The sequence below is a fragment of the Ostrea edulis genome, chromosome 1 (assembly GCF_947568905.1).
Source record: "Ostrea edulis chromosome 1, xbOstEdul1.1, whole genome shotgun sequence".
NCBI classification, from domain to species: Eukaryota; Metazoa; Mollusca; class Bivalvia; order Ostreida; family Ostreidae; genus Ostrea; species Ostrea edulis.
The window spans coordinates 55,020,309-55,036,567 of NC_079164.1; the positions used below are offsets into that span (position 1 = coordinate 55,020,309).

Genomic DNA, 16,259 nt, shown 5'->3' on the forward strand with positions numbered 1-16,259 from the left:
CTATGCACGTGCATACACGCGCACGTGAGTATGACTGAGCATCAATGTTGATGTCATTCAATAGGCATTTGATAGATATACTTACAGTATAAATTTCATATTGTTTCAATTATTTACAAGAAAGTTATGGCGATTTGAAAATCGTCCAATCAGAATTTAGCACACATGCATGCACGTGCCGGATGGTAATTATGACTATACACTTTTGTTAAGAATATCAAGATACATATACAATACAAGTTTGAAAAGATTTTGACAAAAAACAAAAAAGTTAGGGTCATTGAAAGAATTGAACCTTCAAAAGACAATACACGTGCGTGCGCATGCGCGTTTGCAATTTTTATTACATCGATCTGTAGATATTTGGCATGTCTACCTATCCTGTAAATATCATTAAATTTCCTTAATTGGCATGAATGTTATAAACGCTTTTGTATTATCCAATCAAATTGAAGCACACGTGCATGCGCGTGCAGAATTGAAATTTTGACGATGACAAACAGTTAAGGGTCCCATGTTATACCTACCATATAAATAGGAAACGATTTCATTGAAAAATAAAAAAGTTAGACTGATTCCAAAGTCTGTAAACAAAAAATCCAATGCACGTGCATGCACATGCATGCATTTTCAGACAAAATGACATTCGTTCCGCACATCTACATATGCTATACTATCATCCTAAAAAGGTTTCATATTGATCTCTTGAGTAGTTTCTGAGAACACTCGTGGACAAAAAAGTCCCAAGAAGAAAGAAAGAAAAATAATAATAATAATAAGAAACAGAGTAAAACCAATATGTTCCCAAACTTTGTTTGGGGAACATAATAACTAGAAATGATCTCGTTGCGAGCAACGAATAGGTCTTCCGTCCACTTTCTGACGAGATAGGATGTAAGTCTAACATGTTCTGAAACTCCGAAAGAGACTTAATTATTCCATGCACGTAAAAAGTTGATAGATAAGCGAGATATGCGAAGACAAAGAAATATCAATTTTTCGAAGTTTTTCTCTAAAAACCGGAAGTTGTTGGTTAAACTTCCGGTAAGTGTAACATTTTTTGAAATACCGAAAGAGACCGAATTAATCTGTGCAAGTTTTATTTCAAAAGTATAATTTTGAAATTTGACGTTTCTTTTATTCACTTCCGGTGATGGACGGAAGTGACGGATGGCAATGATAAACCTTTTTACAGAGCTACAAGTCACCATCTATCATCCCTAAAAGTTTGAAGACTCAATCTTTAACCGTTTATGAGAAAACGCCCAGACAAAATGTCATTTGAAAAACGGAAATACAGCCGTAACTTGCAACCGGAAGTGATTTTAGCAAAACCAAAAAAAGACCGTTCTAGACAATCCTATTTTACATCTTTCCTGAAAGTTTCATGAAAATCTATCCAACCGTTTTTGAGAAATCGCGTGCACAAAATCGGGAAGAAAAAGAACAATAATAATAATAATAATAGAGGAAAAGAAACATAAGAATCACTATAAGGTCTTCCGTTGAGACGGAAGACCTTAATAATAATAATAAGAAACAGAGTAAAACCAATATGTTCCCAAACTTTGTTTGGGGAACATAATTATCATAATGAAATACTGTTTAAATTAAACTGTGCATACAAATCAGACTTTTTTTTAGATTAATAGAGATAGTCTGGCAGTAAGTGTACACACAAATCAGACCTTTTTTTTTTTTTTTAGATTAATTGAGATAGTCTGGCAGTAACTGTAAATACAAATCAGACCTTTTTATAGATTACCCCAGCAATAGAGGTAATCTGACAGAAACTATGCATACGGAGAGGACTTATATAAGCAGTGCCTGCTGTCCAATTCTATTATGAATTATCATAATAAAATACTGTTTAAACAAGATGTACTGTGAGCAATGCTCACTAAGAATACCCCCCCGCTTACCCCAATCTCCCAAAGGGTGTTGTTAATAGGTATAAATAAACTTCAGTATTATGATCCAAAAGGTATTTAGGAACACAGCATCTCCATGTCCTGAAAAAGCCGTTAAAGAATTGAAATGGAAACCATATTGCTACTTCGATATCCAGTGCGCGTGACCTTTAACTTTTTGACCCCAAAATCGATAGGGAACATCTTCATCCCATGGGTAGTCCATATGTATGATATGGTGACGGTAGGTGAAAAGGATTATGCTTTAGAGCCCAGAAACCATTGCGTCCACAGACGGACGGACAGACGGACAACCCGATTCCAGTACCCCCCCCCCCCCCCCCCCCCCCCCAACTGTTGCGGGGGGGTATAATTAAACTGTACATACAAATCAGACCTCTTCTTTGATTGATTACACATTATTCCATGATTACATATTTTTCATACCGGAGCCGAGACAGCAGTGGCACTTTTCAGCACATCATAAAGAAGTTCCAACCCCATGCAGCTTATGTTGTTCGCATATCTATCTTCATCTCTTATACTGAAAATGTGTGTCTTCTATTCAAACATAACTCATTTACAGAGTAATGTAATGATAGAGTATCAAAGATAATAAATTTTCAGACATACTGAGTAACTTTTCTTCCATCTTTCTAACCAATTCAGTAGTGCAGCAGGGATTTTGTTACTACAGATTACTTATACTAAGTCAGTAATTAATAACTTGTTAAATTAGATAGGACCCTGGCTCATAAAATCTAAATCTTTGCTTTTATATATTTCTTACCAATTCAAGATATAAGTCCATAAGAGCAACATGATTTTATGTTCTGAAAAACTGATGCTGACTATTCAGGCAATTATGCCAACTGCTTAAGTAATATAGAGAATGTACTTCCTACTGGAGGCTATTTTTGTGTTTATTGTATTTTTTTTTACACAGTTGGATACGACTGATTCTTTCTATTTTACGTCATTCTTAACAAGCATTCTGTAAGTATTGCAGAGCAATACATGTCCCCTACCAGCACCAAGTTGTGTCTCAACTGGTACTCTCCAAGATTCCTGGAATTCTTCAAAATTCATCATCATGATGAAACAAGAGGCCCTCGGCCACATCACTCATCTGAGTCACCTTGGCCCATATCTAAAGAATTTCTTGCATGTAAATTTTGGTCCCTATTGTGGCCAGAACCTACCCCCGGGGACCATGATATTTACAAACTTGAATCTGCACTATGTCAGGAAGCTTTCATGTAAATGTAAACTTCTTTGACCCAATGGTTCTTGAGAAGAAGATTTTCTCTACATATTAGCATGTAAAACTTTGATCCCCTATTGTGGTTCCGTCCTACCCCTAAAGGCCATGATTTGAACAAACTTGAATCTGCACTATATCAGGAAGATTTCATGTAAATGTAAACTTTACTGGTCCAGTAATTCTTCAGAAGATTCTTAATGATTTTTCCCTATATATTTGCATGTAAAACTTTGATCCCCAATTGCGGCCCCATCCTACCCACGGGGGCCATGATTTGAACAATCTTGAATCTGCACAATGTCAGGAAACTTTCATGTAAATTTTTACTTTTTCTGGCCCAGTGTTTCTTGAGAAGACTTTTAATGATTTTCCCTATATATTTGTATGTAAATCTTTGATCCCCTATTGTGGCCCCATCCTACCCCCTGAGGCCATAATTTTAACAAACTTGGATGTGCAATATGCCACGAAGCTTTCAATGTAAATATAAGCTCTTCTGGCCAAGTGGTTCTTGAGAAGAAGATTTTTAAAGATTTTTCCTATTTATTCCAATGTGAAACTTTGATCCCCTATATTGGCCCCAACCTACCACCAGGGGCCATGATTGGAACAAATTTGAATCTGCATTATGTCAGGAAGCTTTCATATGAATTTCAGCTCCCAATAGCCCAGTAGTTCTTGAGAAGAAGATTTTTAAATGACCCAACCCTATTTTTGCATTTTTGTGATTATCTCCCCTTTGAAGGGAGCATAACCCTTCATTTGAACAAAGCTGAAAGCCCTTCACCTAAGGATGCTTTGTGCCAAGTTTGGTTGAAATTGACCCAGTGGTTCTGGAGAAGAATATGAAAATGTGAAAAGTTTACAAAGACAACGACGCTGCCACCAACGACAGACAATGGACAAATTTTGATCAGAAAAGCTCACGGGAGCCTAAGGCTCTGGTGAGCTAAATTGTTTACAGATGGACAGACAGATGGACAGCGACGGACATCAGGCAATCAGAAAAGCTCACTTGAGCTAAAAACAAAATTTGATATTGATTTGTAACCTGTCATGGTAAAGCAATGTATGAAATATCAAATGAATATCTGCGAACATTACAAAAGTGCAGAAAACTGAGTATTCGTTAATTTTCTAAGTTCAATGGCCATAACTCAGCAAATAAGAGGCTCACAGGCCTTATCGGTTACCTGAGTACTAGTGAAAAAGTATCACTACTTCAAAGGCCTATGAAATCTAGAAAAAAAAATTCCTGTTTTGAATATCTAAGCTAAATTCTAATGTTCAGCAACAGTATAAAACAAGATGTGTTCTTAAAACTTCAATGCCTACACTGATGAAAGGCCTTAAATAACATAACACGTGTATAAACATTAAAATAATAAAAGTATGACTAATTTGGACCCATCCTAGAGTCAAAACCCTGGGTTGTAAAACTCACCATTTCTTGTACATCCTTTTCTGTTATTCCTACATATCCATTTAGATTTTATACAGTACATGTATCAGTAAACTTACATATAAATAATAGATACCAAGTTTGGTCCCACCCTGGGGTCAGAACCCCTACCCCGGGGATCATCAAATTTACAATTTGGTAAAGGACTAACTGCTCTTTCTAAATATCTTTTAGTTTCAATTTAGTATCAATAGCACTAAAGAAGATGTTTCACACATAAACACAATATACATGTAGTAAGTTTGGCCCTGCCCTGGGGTCAAAACCCTTACCCGGAGGATCATGAAATTTACAATTTTGGTAGAGGCCTTCCTGCTCTACATCACTATGCATTTAATTTTTCTTAAACATGTGCAGTTGTAGAAAATGAGATTTTTGAAAATTAGTCAATTTTGGGCAGTTTTTGCCCATCCCGCAAGGCCACAGGGATGCAGGAATCCTGAAATTTACAGTTTATGTCCCCCTTGTCCCAAAGATGCTTCATATCAAATTTGAAAATAAATGGAATAGTAGTTATCAAGAGAAAGTTAACAAGAGGCCCATGAGCCACATCACTCACCTTAGTCACCCTGGCTCATATTTAAAGATTTTTCCTATTCGCACGTAAAACTTCCATCCCTATTGTGGGCCCAACCTACTCCCGGGGGCCATAATTTTTACATAACTGAATCTGCACTATGTCATGAAGCTTTCATGTAAATTTAAACTTCCTTGGCTAGTGATTTTTAATAATTTGCCCTATATATTTGTATGTAAAATGTTGATCCCCTACTGTGGCCCCATCTTACCCCCGGGGACCATGATTTTCACAAACTTCAATCTGCACTATGCCAGGAAGCTTTTGTGCAAATGTAAACTTCTTTAGCCTAATGGTTCTTCAGGAGAAATTTTTAAAGATTTTTTCAATTTATTAGTTCTGTAAAACTTTGATCCTCTATTGTGGCCCCATCCTAACCCCAGGGTTAGGAGTTTCACAAACTTGAATCTGTATTATGTCAGGAAGCATTCATGTAAATCTCAGCTTTTCTAGCTCAGTGGTTTTTCAAAGATTTTCCCTATATATTTGTATGCAAAGACTTTGATCCACCCTTGTGGCCCCATCCAGGGGCCATGATTTGAACAAACTTGGATCTGCACTATGTCAGGAAGCTTTCATGTAAATTTCAGCTCTTCTGGCCCAGTGGTCCTCAAGAAGATTTCTAAATGACCCCACCCTATTTTTGCAATTATCTCCCCTTTGAAGGGGGCATGGCCTTTCATTTCAACAAACTTGATAGCCCTTCACCCAAAAATGCTTTTGGCCAAGTTTGGTTATAATTGGCCCAGTGGTTCTGAAGAAGTCGAAAATGTAAAAAAGTTTACAGACGGATGGACACACAGACGGACAACAGGTGATCAGAAAAATTTCTATTGTTCACACATTTAATAACTGACCATTTTGGACCCACCCTGATACCAAAAACCACTATCCCTGGGTTCATCAAAGTTACAATTTTAGTAAAGGACTATCTGCTCTTTCTAAATATCCATTTAGTTTCAATTTAGTATTAATAGCATTAAAAAAGATGTTATTAATAAGGGTTTTACACATAAACACTATATACCAAGTTTGGCCCCACCCTGGGGTCAAAACCCCTACCCCAGGGATCATGAAATTTTACAATTTTTGTAGAAGCTTCCTTGCTCATCATTACTACATACTCACTTTCTCTGCTAGATGCCCAGGAGTAAAGAAGATTTTTAAACAAATACATCAATTTTAGTTTTACTCCAAAATTAAGGCCTCTTAGGGTGGGGGTCATGAAACTAACAATTTTCAGTCTCCTTTATATACAAATGCTACATACCAAATTTGGTCAAGATTGTCCCAGTAGTTTCTGAGAAGAAGCTTTTAACAGACGACAAACGACGACAGACCAATAGCAATAAGTCACCCAAGTGACCTAAAAATAAATGGACCGGAACAAAATTCAAACTTGATTTGTAACTTGTCATGGTAAAGCAATGGTAAGTGCACCCCCAACTTCCGGTGTAAGGGCAGTAACTGCAAAAATTGTAGGCGATGGCAGCCCTCTCCAGAAAATGTCAGAATTTAAAAAAATTGGAGAGAACTACATTATTGCACCTATATAAGGATATTAGTATGCAGTAAATTCCGTAAGTATATACATCAAGCCTTCATTATGCAAAAGAACTTCACTGTACATCTATTCCAAATACAAGTACATAAACTACTAACATCTATTTTAAATCACAGCTAAATTCATTTGTACTGACTTCTACAAACTGCATGGGTTTAAATAAAGAAGAAAAGAGATGATGAATTCTATAATAGCATATTTCACCTATCCTGTTTCCTCATTTCCTGAACAAGATAAACCAGGCGATAGATAATTTCTCTTAGTATGAAGACAAAGCTACCACCAAGACCACCATCAAAGTCCTGCAACATCAGTTTACAAATCAAGCGGTACATCAGCAAGACTCGACGCTTTTCATGTAATCGATGATCTGTAAACAACCTCAGGGCGAGCTCCTGAAGGATCTTCTGTAGGGAGTCCTAAAAGAGATTAATAGCATATTAACTACTGTAACATTAAAGAATCCACATTAATTTATGTCTTCAAACAGTATATATTCTTAAGAGTCTAACAACTGGTACCACAAACATAGCATCCCCTAGCAACATGGCACAATTGCACAGCAGTACTCTCAAATATGTATTTTATTCTCTAAAGCAGTATTCAAGAACACCGACCTTTGAAATAAATAATCATTGGCAGCTACAACCTCTGTTGCATGTAGAATACCAGAGAAAATGGTAGATTCTCTTTATTGCATCCACCACATTATTATACACAAGTACTGTGTGTGTGACCTTGACCTACATTCTATTCTGATCTCCACTACACAAATCTTCATCAAGTATGAGACAATCTTCTGGAAAGAATAATGTGTACATAATGTTCACATGTTACATTCAGTTTTGATGCAGTAATCTTGCCTTAAGACACTTTGATGCAGATAGGCATATTCCCCTCCACATTTGCAACTTCTGTAGTAAGTATAAGGCTAGATGGAAATGGTCCCCTTTATATGGTATCCATAAAATTGATACATTTGATCAATACTGACTGTGACCTTGACCCAGACACCAATAGGATTCTTTTTCTCTCCTACTGCCATCAGCACTGTAGCATGTGTGGGATTGAAAACCAGAATGGTATTTTCTACATGGTTCTCACATACACCATAAATCATAAATACACAAAGTGTAGCATCTTCCCATCCTATTATCTCTGTAACAAGTATGAGCCCAAAAACAAGAATGGCAATCTTAATAATAATAATAATAATCATCATAAAATTAATATAGCACCTTATATAAAACAAGTTACTCTAAGGCACTATACAAGGGTAAGAAGAGGAATGCATCAATAAAACAATTAAATGAAACAAGAGGTACTGTGAGCAATGCTCACTAAGAATACCCCCCGCTTACTCCAATCTCCCAAAGGGTGTTGGTAATAGGTATAAACTACCTCTTTTCTGAGTGTAAAAAACAAATGGCATGACAAACCGAACCATATTGCTACTTCGATGTCCAGTGCGCATGACCTTTGACCTTTTGACCCCAAAATCCATAGGGAACATCTTCATCCCATGGGTAGTCCATATGTATGATATGGTGACTGTAGGTGGAAAGGATAACGTTTTAGAGCCCGGAAACCATATTGCTACTTCAATGTCCAGTGCGCTTGACCTTTGACCTTTTGACCCCAAAATCAATAGGGAACATCTTCATCCCATGGGTAGTCCATATGTATGATATGATGACTGTAGGTGGAAAGGATAATGCTTTAGAGCCCGGAAACCATATTTCTACTTCGATGTCCAGTGCACTTGACCTTTGACCTTTTGACCCCAAAATCGATAGGGAACATCTTCATCCCATGGGTAGTCCATATATATGATATGGTGACGGTAGGTGGAAAGGATAATGCTTTAGAACCCGTAAACCATTGCTTCTACAGACGGACAGACAGACAGACAGACGGACGGACGTATGTACGTACAGACCCGTCTAAAGACGGACGTATAAAAAGTACAAGAATAATATAATAAAGTACATTGACAGTCAGTAGATTGATGATTTGCTTAATATTTCATATTTGATTGTAACTAATTTTTTTCAGAAAGAGAGAGAAAGAAAGAGCAGACATAAAGAAATAAAGAGAGATTTATAGGGTGTGAGATCTAAAAGAAGGAAGTGATTGCAGTGCACCTTGAAGGGATCATTATTAAGACATTACTGAAATAAAAACTTACAGAATAACACATCATAGTTGCCAGAAAGTATTGAAATCATTAGATTTATGATCATTAGTATTGTACATGTATGTGTTTCAAAGATTCGCTATAGGGGTTGAATTGAATTGATTTAAGAAACATTGAGTAGATGGACAGGTATTCTGAAAACGAACTTTACATATGTATTGCTTCATTAGCATTAACGTATCATTAATAAAATTTGAAACATTATTATTGGGTTTTTTTCACCAAAAAAGAAATATCTAGTATTCAAATTCAAATCTTTTGACTGACATAGAGATATAAAGTCAGGGATAGACATTAAATTTTAATCGAACTAGCCCTTTGGGCAAGTAAATCATACTTTCACTTGTCCGAATGAAAAACTTAATTTGTTGTCCGAAATATTTGTACTCTTATACACCTTTCAACCAGTAATTTTGATTATCCCCATTTTGCGGGGTCATTCACAATCATTAAATGGCCCTTCTTTACGCTATCAAATGTAAGAGCTAGGTTACAACTGTGAACTACATATAGCCAATTATTAATGATTTCATACAAGTTCATGGGTTGCCTAACTCTGAGACATTATTGTAGCCAAGTGCAATTGGTGACCAAAAAAAAACAACAACCCTCAAACAACCAAATGTTGAAGTCATATAAGAATAGAGATTGTTTTTATGAAAAGCTAATGTATCCCCAGCTCCCCAAATTGAAAGTGCCCTAATTGAAACCTCCTTCCCTTAATGTACTGCATGGTATGGAGGAGAAAGCATGAGCAGGAACATAGATATTATGAACTCCAATAACCACATAGGAGAAGTGTTCACAAACTATTTTACACCCTCCATCCCTCAGATCCACTATAACTTAAAGGAAAGCAATTGGATGTCTCCTGTCCTTACAATATGCACATCTACAAATGGCAATGAAGCATTGTCCAAAGTTACAAATCTATCTGATAAACCATATGGGAGGAGAAGTGTTCACAAGCTATTTCACATCCTCCAACCCTCTTAGATCCACTATAACTTTTATGAAAATAATTGGACCCTCCTGTCCCGACAATATACACATCTACAAATGACAATGAAGCATTGTACAGTGGAACCCCGTTATTAGTTCCCCCTTTAATACGTTAGTCCGCATACTACGTTGGAATTTCAAAGCACAAAACCATTTCTTAACAAACCTATATGAAATAGACCTCGTTATTACGTTGTCCTAAGATGCCGGGACTCGGTATTACGTTGTAAAAATTCCGACAAAAACGTAATAAACCCCTAATTATTCAATGGTGATTCTCAAAATAATAAGTCATTAACACCTTGACTGCCCGAGGCAGTCACCACGCAAATTTCCTGGTCTGTTTGGGACACTTGACTGATCACGCTTCGATAGATCTAGCGACATCAATACAGGTGAATACCCCGTATCGAAGCCAGTGATAAACAATTAAATAATGTTTATTTAGAAATTATACTCTATGAAATTTACTTCATTTTTCATATTTTGATAATCAAAGAAATAATTTCTCAACCACCTGCATGTTCAGCATAGTGTGATTACCTTCGCTATTAAAACTCTATTTACGGACAGCTTTGGTACCAAACATGAAAGACAAGATTTATCGTAACAATGTTAAAACCGCTTGGGTAACTTCTTGGACATAGGTGACTAAAGGTGTTCAATTAAAAAATTATCCGTTGTTTGGACATGCAGCTTGGGTGTTCGTAAATCTCGTCCATACATACATGTACACCAATCAAATTGTCCTGTGTTATCGGCCGATTCGTGCACGGCAATTACCTCAGTGAATATTCTAAACTCCCTTGATGCGCACGTGATTTTAGTGCCACCATTTAGCATTGTAAATGAAATCTTCGTGCATCATTATATTTTTTTTATGTGGATTGCGCTTAAATTGTTCTCCGTTTTTATCGTTGGTGAGAAAAGTGTGTAAGTGTTGGGTATCATGTGCATTTTGTGTTTATAATTTTGTTGTTTTTTGGGTGGGATTTTTTATATTGTGTTGTGTATTGTGTAATTAGAGAACTTAATAAAAACGATGTTTTGTTATTTTTTTAATACGAATGTTGAATACGAACCGGAACGAGTTATTGAGAGAAATTTACATGAACGCATTGTTTTAAAGTTGAAGAAAATGGCGGTCCAAACGAATGCAGAAAAAGCAACATTTATCAAAACATCCGTATGTATCCTACACCAGAAATAAAGAAAAGGGATAAGAACATGAAGAATTACGTACATTAAAGATAAGATGTAAATAAAAAACAAAGTATCATAGTCTTTTAAACAAAGAAACAGTAAAGGTAAAGATATATTCACACACCCCTTCACGGAGTACCAACGGACGATATACAATTTCCAAATGATATTTTTAACGGATTTCACTGGGAACGTTTATTACGTTGCCCCCGGTATTACGTTATTTTATCGTGACAAAATGGAAAACGTAATAACGGGGTTCCACTGTACAAAGATTCAAGTCTATGCGATAACCCATATAGGAGAAGAAGCGTTCAGAAGATTTTGTGACAGAGAGATGGATGGACGGATGAAAAAAAAAAACAATATGCCTCCCCTTGAAAGAGGGAAGATATAAAAATTACGAAGGCCAAGGTAGGGAAATAAATCTTTCTACCGCAAAAACGTGCACAAGGGGACATACACTTGCGGTGATGTGTTGATACGTATATATCAATATTTATCAACCTGAACACAATCAAAATAATCACATTTCCTACTGAAATAATTACTCGCCCCATCGGGCAGGTGTGTATTGAGTTTCACTTGTACGAACTGGGTTTTCACTTGCCTCGGGCAATTGGACAACCGTCAATGTCGACCCCTGAAAGTTATCCAAAACTTATTGAACACTAGGACAACTGCCAAATTAAAGACCGAGAAAATAAGCAGGGCCACCTTCAAATTTACCTGGTTTGTGAACCCTTGTCAATCAGGAGAAATTAAGCTTCAGATTGGAAGCTAGAAATTGATGGACATTTGGTTACTAGTCTTTGTGTATACCTTATCTATCTTATCTGGCGATCGAGACGTCCGTACAATCTTTTGATGCTTACCGCGTAAACCTGTTCAATAGGGTTTTTTCATGTAGAGAAAGTCACACAATAATAGTAGTAAATTTTGCATACAATTACATAAATTATTATAGAATATAGTAGGTTATTCTTAGGAATGGGTACGATTGATAATTATTATGGATTGTTAGAATATAATTTACACGGACATCAATTTTATGCTAAACAGATTAATTATGAGTAAGTACATTGTACGTTAATGAAATCTTGTTTACACTCATTCGAAAATTTACAAGTGTATAAGTGTAATTTTCCCCTCGAAACATAGCAACAAAAGTTCAACTTAGCGGAAGAGAAATTAGCCGCTATAAGGGCTCTTTCTTGCGTATAATGATTAGAATTGGGATCCAGAGGAAGAACAAATTCTTCGCCTTGACCAGTTATTAAAGGAACTGTTGGAAAATATGAATGTCCTGTTTTTGTAAGCCATGCATTATGGACGAGTCACACAGACAACTTTGGTAGCCAGAGAATTCTGGTGTGCAGTCCAGAAAAACTAATTCAAACAGAATAAAACTTTCTAAGCTGTTTTGGAATATATAGTCATCATGGGGCATGGGACGATGATCGGTACATCAGTTGTACATAGCCAGAAAATCTACCGCAGTATGCAGGAACTCCCGTAGGAAACTGTATGTTTGGCAGTCATACATCGTCGGATACTGGATATCCGACGAATGAAGGCAGTCAAATGGATACAAGAAAACTTTGAATAAAGAATATTCTGCCTAGGTTTTCAACGGCTAACGGTCTCATTTATATACAAGATTGCTACACGTAGCCATGTCTCCCACCACCGCAAAAAAAGTTGAAGCACAAAAGTCCCATAACTCCTGTACTAAAATTTGTCGAATCAAAATGACGGCGTAATATGATCATGCAACTACATATGGTGACTTACAATCCTACAAAATTTGAACAAAATCTGTTGAGCGGTTTCTGAGGAGTTGTGTCCACAAAGTGTTTCTATATAGTGTAGCATGTACAAATTCAACAAAGTTCCATAACTCCTGTAAAAATATGATCAACTACATATGGTGACTAACAATCCTACAAATTTGAACAAAATCCATTGAGCAGTTTCTGAGGAGTTGCGTCCACAAAGTGTTCCTATAGTGTCAAATTCAACAAAGTCCCATAACTCCTGTAAAAATTGTCGAATCAAAATGGCAGCACAATATGATCAACTACACATGGTGACAAACAATCCTACAAAATATGAACAAAATCCGTTGAGCGGTTTCTGAGGAGTTGCGTCCACAAAGTGAAGTGGGACGGACGGACGCACGGACACTGGTATTTCTATGTCTCCTTCCACATTGCGGTGGGGGACAATCCGCGTTGCGGTGGGGGACAAAAATAAAGAACAAGGTACGATTGTATACATAAAAGGGCCCAAAAATTTTCTCTATAAAATGTGTTTGGAATTAACCTTAATCAGCGTTTTAAGAAGGTAAAATATATGCCAGGTATACTGTCAACAAAATCAGAATGATATTCCTAATTGGATAGCATTATGACATCATGAATAAGACATTTCCCACCTTTTTTGTCAAAATAAGCCTGAAAACTGTCAAATGTCATACAGATCATGATTCTGTATGATCAGGAAATGTGCATTGATGATCAGGAAAAGATGTGCGCATTTGTCGAGCAAAATGAAAATGTGTATTATTTTAAGATGAAAAACATACTTGAATATGAATTTGCTTGACGCATGCGCTTTATGTTTTCTGAAAGGAAAACCACCTGAATTTGTGGATATTTTCATTGAAAATGGCATTTTTGCAATTTTATGCCAACTTCTAGCTCTCATCATATGACACAAATCATTATGCTGATCAAACTGAGCGGATTTGCTAATCTTGCCAGGGTTTGACCTTCAAGTGAAATCATCGATATTTTGGGCCAAATGACTTTTAAAAGAAATCGTACCTACTTCTTTATCAAGCTTTAATTTTTACCTTTGACTCATTAAATTTAATTATCAACGTTTCGAAACGATTAACCTGCACAAGAAAAATGACTCCCATGAATTTTTCAATCTTACAAAAACGTACAGGTAATGCAGGTAACAGATAACATCCTGTGTATTTGGGACGGTATACACAAGTGAGCAGGGTTCCCTCGGGCTCGGGGCGTCACACTTGCCTTAAATTAGCTCCGCGCCACACTTAACTGAGGAAAACCGACCGGTTGAAAACCTCAGCCATTAAATGAAAGATTGCTTTCTCTTCTTCTTAATTTTAAACATATATTTTATTGAGAAACTCAATAGGATCGGGCAACAGGCATAGCCTATGAAAGCCCTCTCCCAAATACAAAGGTCAAGTACAAAGGTACGATTGATAACAGGATTATTTGAAGATGTGACAATGTTGTAATGAGGTTTAAACGAAAATAGTTAACAAGAGTTTAGCTGATTTTGCTATGAAATGATTGTTTATAGATAAACATGTTCTACACGTGCACACATACACTTACAAAACCCTCCACCTACAGTTACACACATACATATAATAAAGATCAATATTAATATAGATCAATCCAGACCATCAGAAGAAAAAAGGGGGAGCAAAAATTAACATGTACAAAAGCGCTTAGAAGATTTAATGTAGTTATGAATATAAGAATTAATTTGACAATTCAAGTTATATGAATTCTCAGAACTACCATACAGGATATAGTTAAATTGAAAAGGGACACCAATGTCATGAAATTGCTGCAGAAGAACATATCCTTGCTGATTATATTTTGGACATTTAAGGAAATAATGCACATTTCCTTCAAATTCATAGCAACAATGCAAACAGTGTGGATCATCAGTCAAATAATTTTTCAATGAATGAGCATTCAAATTATTAGCTTTATTCTGGAATTTAGCAAAGTTATAAATCCTTATGCTATGTTTACATGCTAATTGCTTATGGCTCATAAATGATAAATTGAACAGTAACAGGGGAATGAGAACTACATATGGGCTCATCTACAGTAATCTCTTCTACACTAAGTACATCATTAGTGAGAGCGAGATCAATGCAAGTGCACTGTTTGCAATAAAGTTTGCTGGTTTTTTGACTACATTACTAAAATTGAAATGCTGCAAAAGATTTTTAAATGTATCATTACCTGTTCCAAGCATATTAAGGCCAACTTTTTTTTATTATCTGTTTTACGAGAGCGCCGACCCAAATTTAGACAAAATTGAAATAAAAATAAAAGTACCCGTTCATTGTTGTTTTATTATTTCTTCCGCCGACCGCTCCCTGTTGAATGAGAAAAAAATAAGACATCAGTCTGGTTCCCGTGCACACCACTCATTGATCACTCGTTTCGAGTGATCAATGAGTGGCGGGGACGGGAACCAGACTAATAGGAGTATTCATAAAAGGAGACATGTCATTGGCTGATTCGACAGGCATCATCCAATCAGAGACATTGAAATGTATGACGATATTTCATAGCTGGAAAAATGAAACCGTCGCGCCAAAATGGGGGTTAATTTTCTTTTCTTCCATTGTTCTACAACTAATTTGATTTTGACTAATTTTTGGTCATGCATAGTTTAATCTGATAATCTTTGAAAGATCTACATCATAGTAGATGCCAAGAAGTTTAAAGTTAGTTGTCCAAACAAATGCCAAATCTGGACAAATTTTCTCTTACTAATTATCTCTACAAGTTGGGTTTTGATTGATTAATTTTAAGTCCCGGCATGTTATAAAATTCCTTTATTTTTGATTACCATATATACTCACCTATAAGTCGGTCCGAATATAAGTCGGTCTGAATATAAGTCGGTTGTATTTATTAAGGTTATTTTGTAGGAATTTGCCATTGACCCGCTTATAAGTCGGTACAAATTTTTGTCAGAATCGGTTGACAATTTCAAGTCAATGCTCTAGTGTTTCTACAGGGTCTATGTTTCAAAAAATATTTTGAGAAATTAATAATTATGAGGTGCTCAATATCCAAGCCATATTTGTTTGGGGTTTAAACGCAACCCTTGATCTATTATGGAGAATTATCCCTTGTTTACCTAAGCAATTATGGTCTCCTAATCACCAGTACCTGACACCGTGTTTACTTAATGGCACGCGCCTCGCGAAAACTGTTATTGTGGGATTCCGGTATAATTCATTGTATCAACAATAGAGTTTTTAAGAGTCAAGAATGCTGATCTAAAT

At 36.2% G+C, this 16,259-nt stretch overlaps 1 protein-coding gene across 6 annotated transcripts in view; it reads right to left on the reverse strand.

Moving 5' to 3' along the window:
• LOC125664628 (serine-protein kinase ATM-like) overlaps positions 1 to 16,259 on the reverse strand; it is a 408,026-nt gene that overhangs the window by 194,473 nt on the left and 197,294 nt on the right. For all 6 annotated transcript variants that reach the window (XR_008800024.1, XM_048897448.2, XM_048897449.2 and 3 more), the window contains exons 26-27: positions 6,982 to 7,196; positions 2,358 to 2,454 (exon numbers count right to left, since the gene is read on the reverse strand). Coding sequence is in view for 5 of the 6 variants with exons in the window: in XM_048897448.2 (XP_048753405.2) it covers positions 2,358 to 2,454; positions 6,982 to 7,196 (312 nt within the window). In the remaining variant the exon portion in view is untranslated. The remainder of the gene's footprint in view (positions 1 to 2,357; positions 2,455 to 6,981; positions 7,197 to 16,259) is intronic.